The sequence below is a fragment of the Salmo salar genome, chromosome 07, assembly GCF_965601325.2.
Source record: "Salmo salar chromosome 07, fSalSal1, whole genome shotgun sequence".
Taxonomy (NCBI): Eukaryota; Metazoa; Chordata; class Actinopteri; order Salmoniformes; family Salmonidae; genus Salmo; species Salmo salar.
In genome coordinates, this window is record NC_138297.1 from 49,664,445 (window position 1) to 49,678,778 (window position 14,334).

General features: G+C 41.9%; 1 protein-coding gene across 1 annotated transcript; it reads left to right on the forward strand.

The window, feature by feature from the left end:
* The first annotated feature begins 202 nt into the window (after nucleotides 1-202).
* On the forward strand, nucleotides 203-7,148 carry LOC106609457 (mitogen-activated protein kinase 12). The gene is made up of 12 exons (XM_045722056.2): nucleotides 203-568; nucleotides 1,275-1,404; nucleotides 2,382-2,440; nucleotides 2,537-2,648; nucleotides 2,852-2,881; nucleotides 3,054-3,101; nucleotides 3,435-3,549; nucleotides 3,834-3,905; nucleotides 4,162-4,241; nucleotides 5,917-5,995; nucleotides 6,170-6,343; nucleotides 6,934-7,148. Exons 1-12 carry the CDS (start codon nucleotides 450-452, stop codon nucleotides 7,008-7,010), a joined length of 1,095 nt encoding a protein of 364 aa, XP_045578012.1. The 5' UTR covers nucleotides 203-449; the 3' UTR covers nucleotides 7,011-7,148.
* Nucleotides 7,149-14,334: the final 7,186 nt, after the last annotated feature.

Here is a 14,334-nt window from a genome sequence, read left to right on the forward strand (position 1 = left end):
TCGACTAGGTGAAAAATATGCCAATGTGCCATTGAGCAAGGCTCTTAACCTTAATCTGGATGAAGAGCATCTGCTAAATTACTAAAATGTAAAAATGAGTCTGGACAAAGACACACCCATCAATAGCACAGGGGACTCTAGTGTTTACCTTTTTCCGACAAAAGACAGAGAGGTCATGCCACCAGGCGATGGTGTGTTCACCAGCGATACCATTGATGTATAAAAAACGAGTGAGACCAGTCACTGGTTACGGTTCTTCAGTCGTGTCACTGGAGACCACTGTCGGACAACAGAACGCATTGCGCATTTGCCGGGTGATAGAGAGTGTGTAGGTGGTGGTGACGGCTACATGAGAGCAAGTGAACGAAGTGTCTCGTGCACAACAGCGGGTCATTATCCCTGAATTAAGAGTTAGCTGGGGATACATTGACCCCCATATCGATTTGGATATGTCGGTCCGCACGCGGGCAGGATTTTACCGTCAGGAGGTAAACAAAACGGCATGGGAGGTTCCAGAGCGATACCGCGAGCTAAAGCAGGTGGGGACTGGCGCCTATGGGACAGTATGGTGAGTTTTATACGAGTTTAATCATCAAACATGGGTGGTAGGCTACTCTTCGTAAATGTCGAATTTGGAGTTTGGCAATACAAACCAAGCCACAACAAGACGTGACTCGTTCTTAAAATAAGCATCGCGGTTGTTTTTTTTAGGAACTGTTCATCTCATTCATTCTTCATGTGGTTATATCAAAATGAAGTTTTTGTGCAGTGGCGCGCTGGATTGTGTCCGAATTAAGTCATCAACAAACATCGGTGCCATTTGATGAATAGTGAAGACATAACTGTTACATTATGCGGTTTATGTTTCTTTCCTAAGCATAGCTTAAACGGCAGGGACTTTTTTGGTTTTGTTTAGTCGGGAAAAGCATAACAAAGAACCCCCATTGGCCTCATTGTTTGTTGGATTTTAGTGAGCAGAAGATTTAGATTTAAGTGCATCGGCCTACAAGGCTACATCTGTTCTGGGTCTTTGCGCAATGTTTCTTGGGATATGCCTACCCCAAATGTTTCTACTTGAAATACCCAAGAATGTCATTGTAGTATGCATAACCACTTGATTATAAAACATGATATTTGGATGTAAATTATTTTAAATAAATAATTAATCAAGCACTTAATAAAACATAAGAGTTGGGTCCTTCTTCAGTAGGCTACCACCAATGGCCTACATTGCTTAAATGTTTTCTTCCCTGTACCTATATTTCTTGCTGCAGCTCTGCCCAGGACCGCAGGACTGGGGTGAGGGTGGCCATCAAGAAGCTCCACAGACCCTTCCAGTCAAAGCTCTTTGCCAAGAGGGCCTACAGAGAGCTCAGGCTTCTCAAGCACATGAAGCACGAAAATGTGAGGGCCTTTCCTGAAATACGCACCTCATGATTAATGCACATAAATAGAAAAGGTGTCTGTTTCACACCGCTAATTAGGCCTTGTCTAAAAATGTAAGGACTCAACTCTACAGTACTGCATTTAAAACTCACTTTTGTCCATAGCAAACAGTTAAAATCCTTATGGCCTAGGCTGCATGCAGAGAGCAGTAACATTTTTTTTTTTGCACTCAGTGAGATAAACACAGCTGTTCCTTATGATTGGCAATTAGTCAGTAGCAGAGTTGTCAGAAAGATCACATTGGTAATATTCACATCACAACCCATAATACTAAACAGAAACACATCATATCAAGATTATAGAGATGTTCATTTGAGGCAGGCACAGGTTCTGAGTCTTGATTTGAGAAGTTGAATCAGGCATTCAACTTGGGGCGGCAGGTAGCCTAGTGGTTAGAGTGTTGGGCCAGTAACCGAAAGGTTGCTGGATTCAAAACTCGAGCTGACAAGGTAAAAATCTGTCGTTCTGCCCCTGAACAAGGCAGTTAACCCACTGTTCCCCCGTAGGCTGTCATTGTAAATAAGAATTTGTTCTTAACTGACTTGCTTAGTTAAATAAAGGTTAAATAAAAAAAATATATATATTTTTTTAAACATGTACACGTTGTAGCTCTCCTGGGCCAGGGTTGGACTTGGTATACTGGGTATACAGGGAGTAGGTAGAGTTTAATAAGGGTACACAAGGAAAGTCTGAGAAGGAAGCCAATCCGTGTTGTGGAAAAATTGCCTCATAGCAACATCTACTTTAGTCAGTGGCTCACACTATAATGACAGAGACACACCCCATATCACAATTGTGTGTGTGTGTAACTTCAAGTGGGAATCATTTCCTGATACTGTAATTGAGATACATGATGCACCAAAAAAATTCTCCAGTTAATCTATAATTGAGCTATTCTATTTATTTTCTGTTATTCTTTGATTGGCTTGGATTAGGTGATTGGACTGCTGGATGTGTTCACTTCTGAGATCTCATTGGACAGGTTTCATGACTTGTAAGTACCTCTTTGTCCAGTACCCTTCCTGTTCATATATTGAATGTTTTTATTCACAATAAAGTATTTTTTTTGCTTTTCCCCTGTCATTCTCAGTTACCTAGTAATGCCATTCATGGGTACTGATCTGGGGAAACTGATGAAGATGGAGAGATTGTCACAGGATAGGGTGCAATTCCTTGTCTATCAAATCCTGAAAGGACTCAAGGTTAGAGTTGCATACATACACATGCACAAAAAAAAAGAGATATACTTAGAAATGCTAATTTTATCTCCAACATTCAAATATGATACAAAGTTAAGGCAGTTTATACAGAAGGTTTAAATGTTTCCCAGAATATACTTGAATACCAACCTCTTTTTCTAATTTTATGACTTTCTCTTTCTATGGTCTTTCGTGTCTCCCCACAGTATATCCACTCTGCAGGGATCATCCACAGGGTGTGTAACCCTTGACCTTTCAACTATGTGCATTGGGGTTGGGGCCCTTGCACTTTTTCACGCCCACTGCTATTCATGCCATTTTCCATATCATAAGGTCTTTGTGTGGGTGCTTGCGTGTGTTTGCGTCAGTCTGGCAGCATGATAATGTAATATTTCTAAATACCAACAGGATCTCAAACCTGGAAATTTGTCGGTCAACGAAGACTGTGAGCTGAAGGTACTACATATACGTATTGCTACCAGACCTGTGATAAGCACTGTGCTCTCCCTGTTCAGTCTCACTCTCTCAATTTAACTGAAAATCACTTTATTGCAATGGAGGCTGCTGGGTGGGGGGGACAGCTCAACAGCTCTTACTAATGGCTGGAACGGAGCAAATAGAATGGCATCAAACACCTGGAAACCATGGATTTGATACCATTCTACTATTCCGCTCGTGCCATTACCACGAGCCCGTCATCCCCAATTAAGGTGCCACCAACCTGTGCTTTATTGTCATGAAAGGGACAATCCAATGAAGCCAAACCAATTCTCTCTCTGTCTGTCTCAGATCCTTGACTTCGGGCTGGCTCGGCAGACGGACACAGAGATGACTGGGTACGTCGTCACTCGCTGGTACAGAGCCCCAGAGGTAATCCTCAATTGGATGCACTATACCCAGACTGGTGAGTCTCTCTCATAAACTTATTCGTGGCTGCCTTCTTTGTCCACAAGATGGCAGTACTTTCTAATGTAAAAAACAGTGTTATCGCCATGATTAATCATGCTATTGTATACAGAAAAATATCCTAAAGTATGAGGTCCTATGGAGATCTATCTCTTTGTACAATTTGTGTACAGTATCTTTGTAACTGAACTCACTGGTATGGTAGCAGTTTGGTAGCAACGTGATACTGAAAGACCATTCAATCCTATGGCAATCCTATGTATGTCTGTCCTCTATCCTCAGTGGATATCTGGTCGGTGGGCTGCATCATGGCGGAGATGCTGCTGGGGAAGCCGCTGTTCAGAGGAAATGACCGTATCCTTTTTCAGTGTTTACTACTCTCTGTCATCACCCCACACACCTACTGCAGAGAGAGAGACACTAGTCTTTGTACTTATAATGATCCTGCCAGGCAAGTCAGCGGGTGCATTAGTCATAATTATTTGTTAACGACCAGTCAAAGACTAGTTCTGTAAGCTTATTATGGCTAAGCATATATAGTATGAGCAGCATGTGAATGTGACTTCCTGTACCACATGAGCTATGACACTTGACCCCTGGGTGAGCACAGACCTGGACCAACTGAAAGAGATCATGAAGATCACTGGTACACCAACTGCAGACTTTGTTACGAAGCTACAAAGCCAAGATGTAAGTCATGTGGGCACTCAAAATACAGTTGAAGTCGGAAGTTTACATACACCTTAGCCAAATACATTTAAACTCAGTTTTTCACAATTCCTGACACTTAATCCTAGTAAAAATACCCTGTCTTAGGTCAGTTGGGATCACCACGTTATTTTAAGAATGTGAAATGTCAGAATAATAGTAGAGAATGATTTATTTCAAATTGTATTTCTTTCATCACATTTCCAGTATGTCAGAAGTTTATATATACTCAATTAGTATTTGGTAGCATTGCCTTTAAATTGTTTATCTTGGGTCAAACATTTCAGGTAGCCTTCCACAAGCTTCCCACAATAAGTTGGGTGAATTTTGGCCCATTCCTCCTCACAGAGCAGGTGTAACTGAGTCAGGTTTGTAGGCCTCCTTGCTAGCACACACTTTTTCAGTTCTGCCCACAATTATTCTATGGGATTGAGGTCAGGGCTTTGTGATGACCACTCCAATACCTTGACTTTGTTGTCCTTAAGCCATTTTGCCACAACTTTGGAAGTATGCTTGGGGTCATTGTCCATTTGAAAGACCCATTTGCGACCAAGCTTTAACTTTTTTAGGATAGGGGGCAGCATTCGGAATTTTGGATGAAAAGCGTGCCCAAAGTAAACTGCCTGCTACTCAGGCCCAGAAGCTAGGATATGCATATAATTGGATAGAAAACACTCTAAAGTTTCTAAAACTGTTAAAATAATGTCTTTGAGTAAAACAGAACTTATTTGGCAGGCGAAACCCCGAGGACAAACCATCCAGGAATGTTTTTTGTTGTTGAGGTGACTCAGTTTTCAATTAGGTTTCTATGGGAACCTAGATTTCTGTGGCACTTGGTTGCAGTTCCTATTGCTTCCACGAGATGTCAACAGTCTTTAGAAATTGGTTGATGTTTTTCTTTAGAGAAATTAAGAAGTACGGCTATTCAGAACGAGGGTCCAGCCTAGTGGACTATACTGTTTTGATGTGCACTGCAGGTCACGCGCTTCACGTTGTTTTTATCCGGTATTGAACACAGTTTATCCCGTCTTAAATTTTATCGATTATTTACATTTTAAAATACCTAAAGTTGGATTAGGAAAGTTGTTTGAAATGTTTGGACAGCGTTTACAGGTAACTTATTGGATATTTTGTAATCATGCTGGGCGAGTTGGAACCGGTGTTTTTCTGAATCAAACGCGCCAAATAAATTGACATTTTGGAGATATAACGACGGAATTAATCGAACAAAAGGACCATTTGTGATTGACTCAAATGATGTCAATTAGCCTATCAGAAGCTTCTAAAGCCATGACATCATTTTCTGGAGTTTTCCAAGCTGTTTAAAGGCACAGTCAACTTAGTGTATGTAAACTTCTGACCCACTGGAATTGTGATACAGTGAAATAATCTGTCTGGAAACAATTGTTGGAAAAATTACTTGTGTCATGAACAAAGTAGATGTCCTAACTGACTTGCCAAAACTATAGTTTGTTAACAAGAAATTTGTGAAGTGGTTTAAAAATGAGTTTTAATGACTCCAACCTAAGTGTATGTAAACTTCCGACTTCAACTGTACATTCAGATAGTACACATTCAAAGCAAACACAGCCTACTGGCGTACATACCAACAGAATACCATATACACTCCCATGTAAATCTGCTCCTCTTCCAACAGGCCAAAAACTACATACGGAGCCTTCCCAAAGTACCAAAGAAAGATTTGCACTTTCTTTTTTCCAAAGCTAGCTCAGACGGTGAGCAGACATTCAATACTATGATGTGAACACGCAGTTAGTTGAATTTGACAGTCTATTACTAAAGGATAAAAAAAAGTGGTTTACAAAACAACAACTGTTTCTAACTATTGTCAGGAGTGTCCTTCTGAACATAACACCACTAAAGACAATGTATACCTCTGTGTGTGGCAGCGGTGTGTGTGCTGGAGCGCATGCTGTTGCTGGACCCTGAGCGGAGGGTGAGTGCGTCGGAGGCGCTGGCCATGCCTTTTTTCAGCGAGTTCAGAGAACCAGAGGAGGAGACTGAGGCCCAGTCCTACGATCACTCCATGGACAACACAGACCTGCCTCTGGAACAGTGGAAACGTGAGAGATGGATGGATGGATGGAGGGAAGCTGAAGAAAGAGATGGAGAGCACAGGGAGGGAGGAGGAAGAGATGGGGAGAGAGAGATGGCTGGGGAGCAGGGAGGGAGAGAGAGAGATACGGGCAGAGGAAAAAAGGGGCAGAGATGGAGGATGGGGTGGCAGGTAGCCTAGAGGTTAAGACCATTGGGGATGTAACTGAAAAGTTGCTGGTTCGAATCCCCAAGCTGGCGAGGTAGAAAATGATGCAATTCTGCCCGTGTGCAAGGCAACAACTGCTCCCTGGGCGCCAATGACATGGAAGTCGATTAAGGCAGCCCCCTGCAACGCTCTAATTAAGAAGGGTTGGGTTAAATGGAGAAGACGCATTCAGTTGTGCAACTGACTAGGTATCCCCTTTCCCTAGGAAGAGGGTTTAAGGAAAAAAATTCCTTTGCTCATTCCACATGATAAAGGGAGAGAAAGATGACAAGGAAGAGATGAGGGAGATGGATGTGTGATAACACATTCAGCTTGAGAGAAAGAAAGGGGAAGAAAAAGCTATACAGTACAGAGTAACTAATTAGTAATTTCTTGTGATATCTCCTACAGGTCACACATTCACAGAGATTCTGTCCTTCAGGCCTGCAGCAACAGAGACCAAGGACCCCAAAGAGACATCACTCTGAGAGTACACCCACACCTGTCAATTATTATTATAAGGTGTTGTTGTATTGTGCAGATAGATCGAATGCAATGTACAGAATGTAGTTTATTGATTATAAATAGATTTTCTGCCAAATAAACATTTTCAAAGATATTGTCAATCTTGTGTAATTGTGGAACTACTGTAACAGCCAACCAATGAGCCCCTGGGAAAGAAATTCTTACTTGCTTCCCCGTAAACCATGACTGTAAACTGAGAGTTTAGAGGGATAGTTCATCAAAATGTCGTCAAATGTTAATCAAAAACAAAAACCCTTTCTTGTGAGATGTTGCAAACTATACTGAACAATAATATACTGCTCAGAAAAATAAAGCGAACACTTAAACAACACAATGTAACTCCAAGTCAATCACACTGGTACAGGGCACTGTTGCCGGAAGTCCTAGACAGGGAATGCGCACTGGAAGCCTGGTGCGTGGTGCTGGCTTTGGAGGCGCCAGACTGGAAACACGCACTACAGGGCTAGTGCGAGGAGCGGGAGCAGGACGAACTGGACTATGGGTAAGCACTGGAGCGCACAGCCTGCACAACCCTTCCTGGCTGAGTGTTCAATGTAGCCTGGCCACGCTGAGGAGCTTCCACCGATCGCACCGGCCTTTGAATGCTTCTTCTCACTACAGTGCGCATATCCCCATAGCTCGGTGCTTTCTTGACTCGATGCTCCCCATAATAAGCACGAGGAGTTGGTTCAGGTCTATTGCCTGACTTTGCCCAACTCCCGTGTGCCCCCCCCCTGGGGCTGCCTCTCAGGCTCCCGTAGCTCCCGTAACTTGTCCTCCCATAATTGCCGTTCCTTCAGTCAGGTCCATCCTTCAGGCCGGTGCTCCAATCCCCGCTGCTTGGTCATCTTGTGGTGGGTGGTTCTGTAACGGCCATCGAAGGGAGTAGACCAAGGCGCAGCGGGTTGAGTGCTCATTTTTTACTTTTATTGAACACGAAAACAAAACAAGAAATGAACGACAGCTGAACAGTTCCGTCAGGTACAAAACACTAGACTGAAAACAACCACCCACAAACACAAGCTGAAAAACCTCTACTAAATAGGACCTCCAATCAGAGGCAACAAGAAACAGCTGCCTCCAATTGAATGTCAAACAAAAACCCTAAACATAGAAATAGAAAAACTAGACACGGACATAGAAATATACTAACATAGAACATATACCAAAACCCCCGAAACACATAAAACAAACACCCCCTGCCACGCCCTGACCAAACTACAATAACAAACAACCTCTTTTACTGGTCAGGACGTGACATTGTCATCTAAAACACTCATAAACTTTTACAGACGCACAATCGAGAGCATCCTGTCGGGCTGTATCACCGCCTGGTATGACGGCAATTGCACCGCCCTCAACCGCAAGGCTCTCCAGAGAGTAGTGCGGTCTGCACAATCACCGGGGGCAAACTACCTGTTCTCCAGGACACCTACAGCACCCGATGTCACAGGAAGGCCAAAAAGATCATCAAGGACAACAACTACCCGAGTCATTGCCTGTTCACCTCGCTATCATCCAGAAGGCGAGGTCAGTACAGGTGCATCAAAGCTGGGAACGAGAGACTGAAAAACAGCTTCTATCTCAAGGCCATCAGATTGTTAAACAGCCATCATTAACATAGAGAGGCTGCTGCCAACATACAGACTCAAATCTCTGGCCACATAAATAAACAGACTTAATAAATATATCACTAGTCACTATAAATAGTGCCACTTTAATAATGTTTACATATCCTACATTACTCATCTCATATGTATATTCTGTATTCTACACCATCTACTGCATCTTGCCTATGCCACACGCCATCACTCATCTATATATTTAAATGTACATATTCTTATTCATCATTTTACATTTGAGTGTATTTGTGTGTATAAGGTAGTTGTTGTGAATTTGTTAGATTACTTGTTAGATTTTACTGCGTAGTCGGAACTAGAAGCACAAGCATTTCGCTACACTCGCATTAACATCTGCTAACCATGTGTATGTGACCAATAACATTTGATTTGATTTGATATGTAAAGTCCCTCAGTCGATGAGTGAATTTCGAACACAGATTCAACCACAAAGACCAGGGAGGTTTTCCAATGCCTCGCAAATAAGGGCATCTATTGGTAGATAGGTAAAAATAATGTAAAGCAGACATTGAATGTCCCTTTGAGCATGGTGAAGTTATTAATTACACTTTGGATGGTGTATCAATACACCCAGTCACTACAAAAAGCCAAGCATCCTTCCTAACTCAGTTGCCAGAGAGGAAGAAAACCACTCTGGGATTTCACAATTTTTTATTTTACCTTTATTTAACTAGGCAAGTCAGTCAAGAACAAATTCCTATTTACAATGACAGCCTAGGAACAGTGGGTTAACTGCCTTGTTCAGAGGCAGAACGACAGATTTATACCTTGTCAGCTCAGGGATTCGATCTAGCAACCTTTCAGTTACTGGCCCAATGTTCTAACCACTAGGATACCTGCCATGAGGCCAATGGTGACTTTAAACATTTAATGGCTGTGATAGGAGAAAACTGAGGATGGATCAAGAAATATTGTAGTTACTCCACAATACTAACCTAATTGAGTAAAAAGAAGGAAGCTTCCAAAAACATGCATCATGTTTGCAACAAGGCACTAAAGTAATACTGCAAATAATGTGGCAAAGCAATTAACTTTTTGTCCTGAATACAGTGTTATGTTTGGAGCAAATCCAATACAACACATTACTGAGTACGACTCTCCATATCTTCAGTCATCATGCTGGGTGCATCATGTTATGGGTATGTTTGTAATTGTTAAGGACTGGGGAGTTTTTCAGGATTTTTCAGTCAAGATGCTCTCAATGGTGCAGCTGTAGAACTTTTGAGGGATTTTAGGGCCCTTTCCAAACCTTTTCAACTTCCTGAGGGGGAAGAGGCGCTGTCGCACCTTCTTCACGACGGTGCGCATGTGAGTGGACCATTTTAAATCCTTAGTGATTTGGACACCAAGGAACTTGAAGCTCTTGACCTGCTCCACTGCAGCCCTGTTGATGTTGATGTGGGAATGCTCCCACATGAGATGTAGTCAATGAACAGCATTCTCACATAGGTATTCCTCTTATCTAGATGGGTGAGGGCAGTGTGGAGTTCAATTGACATTGCGTCGTCTATGGACCTATTGGGGCGGTATGCAAATTAGAGTGGGTCTAGGGTGTGTGGGATGATGGAGTTGATGTGTGCCATATTCAGCGTTTCAAAGCGCTTCATGATTACAGATGTGAGTGCTACAGGGCGGTAGTCATTGTGGCATGAAGCCTTAGATTTCTTGGGAACAGGAATGATGGTAGTCATTTTAAGGATTACAGATTGGGACAAGGAGAGGTTGAAAATGACTGTGAATATGCCTGCCAGCTGATCTGCGCATGTTCTGAGAATGCACCCTGGAATATCTCTCAAGGGCACATTCTAGCAGCTTCTCTCTGTGCGATTCTCCGCATGATCCTAATGCCAGCCGATCAGTACGCCAAACAGCCGTTGCATTTTAACCTGTTTGGGCTAGGGGGCAGTATTGAGAATTTTGGAAAAATATGTGCCCATGACAAGGTTTCATGCAGGAAGTGGCCTGTCTGACAAGGAGTCGTGCGTCTTGCATCTGTTTATTGAAGAGTAAGGATCTTAGCTGTAACGTGACAATTCCCAGGGCTCCAATAGGCTCTCAGAACCCGGGAAAAACCTGAACGATGACGAGGCAGATTATCGCCTTATCCAAGTGGCCGATCAGAGGACCATTGAATGAGGCGCGTGCACGATTCGCCCCCGTGGAGAAATTTCATTCGGCTGTTTAGCTTATTGCAGATTCCCGGTCGGAATATTATCGCTTTTCTACGAGATAAATGGCATAAAAATTGGTTTTAAACAGCGGTTGACATGCTTCGAAGTACGGTAATGGAATATTTAGACATTTTTTGTCACGCCATGCGCCATGCGCACGACCGTTATTTACCATTCGTATAGTGTCTAGAACGCACGAACAAAACAGAGGATATTTGGATATAACGATGGATTATTTGGTACCAAACCTACATTTGTTATTGAAGTAGAAGTCCTGGGAGTGCATTCTGACGAAGAACAGGAAAGGTAAGAACATTTTTCTTATAGGAAATAGGATTTTGGTGAAGGCTAATCTTGCCGGGTGTCTAAATAGCTAGCCGTGATGGCTGGGCTATGTACTTAGAATATTGCAAAATGTGCTTCATCCGAAAAGCTATTTTAAAATCGGACATATCGAGTGCATAGAGGAGTAATGTATCTATAATTCTTAAAATAATTGTTATGCTTTTTGTGAACGTTTATCGTGAGTAATTTAGCAAACTGTTAGTAAATTCCCCGGAAGTTTGCGGGGGGTATGCTTTTTCTGAACGTCACATGCTAATGTAAAAAGCTGTTTTTTGATATAAATATGAACTTGATTGAACAGACATGCATGTATTGTATAACATAATGTCCTAGGTGTGTCATCTGATGAAGATCATAAAAGGTTAGTGCTGCATTTAGCTGTGGTTTGGGTTTTTGTGACATTATATGCTAGCTTGAAAAATGGGTGTCTGATTATTTCTGGCTGGGCACTCTCCTGACATAATCTAATGTTTTGCTTTCGTTGTAAAGCCTTTTTGAAATCGGACAGTGTGGTTAGATTAAGGAGAGTCTTGTCTTTAAATAGCTGTAAAATAGTCATATGTTTGAGAAATTGAAGTAATAGTATTTCAAACGATTCAAAAATCGCGCCACTGAATTCAGGTGGCTGTTACGTAGGTGGGACGAATTCGTCCCGCCTTGCCCATAGAGGTTAATCCAAACTGGAATGATTTGTTTGTTAAGACACAAACAATATAGCTCTGTGATATTTAACAAGTAGTGTTTATCTGTCCTGTGTGGCTCAGCTGGTAGAGCATGGGTGTTTGCAACGTCAGGGTTGTGGGTTCAATTCCCATGGGGGACCAGTACGGAGAAAAAAATGTATGAGATGTAAGTCGCTCTGGATTAGAGTGTCTGCTAAAATGTCAAATGTATTGTCATGACGTTGGCCTGTGGGTAAGGTTTATGACCCCCCCATAAATACCTTTCTCCCTTCCCCTCTCTTTCTGACCCTACTGAAGGACTTGAATAGCCTGTGTTAAATATAGAGAGTCTGGGAACATCAAACAAATGGGGAAAAGCAACCATATTTTGGTAATAAAACCAGTTGGAAATATGCTTGGGAACGTAATGAGTATGGATGTCAGTTCGGTTGTCATCTGAGACATTATGACTGATGACAGGACGACATAAACTGTACCTGAGAAAGAATACACCCTCTAGTTATCAGAGAAACTTGGAATTGTTATGCAATTGAAATGTTTGATATTGAAATTGTTTGTTAGGAGATTAAATGTAACTTTAGCTTCCAAATGAGAGAATTGGGTTTTCATAAGGAAAGTGCCCTGCTTGATCAGTGGCCCACCCCTGTGAAGAGACAGGGGTTATAAACGATGAAACACATCCTTCCCCCTCTCAACTATATAAGCCTTTGATGAAAAGATAACCACATGTTCCAGTATGTGAGGTCTGCAGCCTCTACGTTAGAAGGACACACATGTCAAGTACAGAACTAAGCCAACCTCGGCGTGAGCTTTGGTGGCGAATGGTATGAACTTTGAGCTTATTCACTACAGAAGTGATACTTCCTAGCCGTTGAGTTAGCAGCGGCCGCTGTAGACGTGGGCTAGGAAAGGACGGACGACGGATCCAGTCTAACAGACGGACGAAGATACCACCACGTATCCAATTTAACACCAGAGACATTCTTCCGAGGACAGGAAGATCTGTTGGCCAACCCGGCCAGCATCTACGACCAATCTACCGAAGCGCAGCTCAGAGTAAATATTTATTGCATTTTCCTTTTCCAAATGGGCGGTAATTTAGAATGCATAAGATAATGTATTTACGATAGCATAGCTGCTGTTTCTTTGTTCCTAAATCTTCCCGCTCTTTCATTCAAGCCCAACCCCCTTTCCTTTGTGTAACCAGCCATCATGTATGACATCATTTGTATTCGGTGTATTTGTAATTCTGTGTGATTAGTTTAGGTATTTAGTAAATAAATAATTAAACCCAATTTTGTATTGCTGATTCAACTTGTTAGCCAGGGTTCGTGAAGATAGCCAAGAATTTACAACTTTCATTATGAGACTGAAAATAAGATAAGGGTTAATATTGACTGCTATCGATGTAAAATATGACTAAGTATTTTAAGAGTTTATTCGGAAGATAACGGCTCTATAAACGTTCTTCCGTGGTGCCCCGACTTTCTAGTTAATTACATTTACATGATTAACTTAATCAGGTAATATTAATTACAGAGAAAGGATTTTATAGGTTAGCATGTCATATCACTTAATCCGGCATAGCCAAAGACACGACAGTATCTTAAGGAATGTAATTCATTGACCACTAGATATACAGTTGCTGTTGGAAGTTTACATACACCTTAGCCAAATACATTTAAACTCAGTTTTTCCATTTTCCTGACATTTAATCCTAGTAAAAATTCCCTGTTTTAGGTCAGTTAGGATCACCACTTTATTTTAAGAAAATGAAGAAGATAATGATTTATTTCAGATTTTATTTCTTTCATCACATTCAAAGTGGGTCAGAAGTTTACATACACTCAATTAGTATTTGGTAGCATTGCCTTGAAATTGTTTAACTTGGGTCAAACGTTTCGGGTAGCCTTCCACAAGCTTCCCACAATAAGTTGGGTGAATTTTGGCCCATTCCTCCTGACAGAGCTGGTGTAACTGAGACAGGTTTGTAGGCCTCCTTGCTCGCATATGCTTTTTCAGTGCTGCCCACACATTTTCTATAGGATTGAGGTCAGGGCTTTGTGATGGCAACTCCAATACCTTGACTTTGTTGTCCTTAAGCCATTTTGCCACAACTTTGGAAGTATGCTTGGGGTCATTGTCCACTTGAAAGACCCATTTGCGACCAAGCTTTAACTTCCTGACTGATGTTTTTTGTAAGTTACTCTGGATAAGAGCGTCTGCTAAATAACGTAAATGCAAATGTAAATGTAATGATGTCTTGAGATGTTGCTTCAATATATCCACATCATTTTCCTCCCTCATGATGCCATCTATTTTGTGAAGTGCACCAGTCCCTCCTGCAGCAAAACATCCCCACAACATGATGCTGCCACCCCCGTGCTTCACGGTTGGGATGGTGTTCTTCGGCTTGCAAGCCTCCTCCTTTTCCCTCCAAACATAATG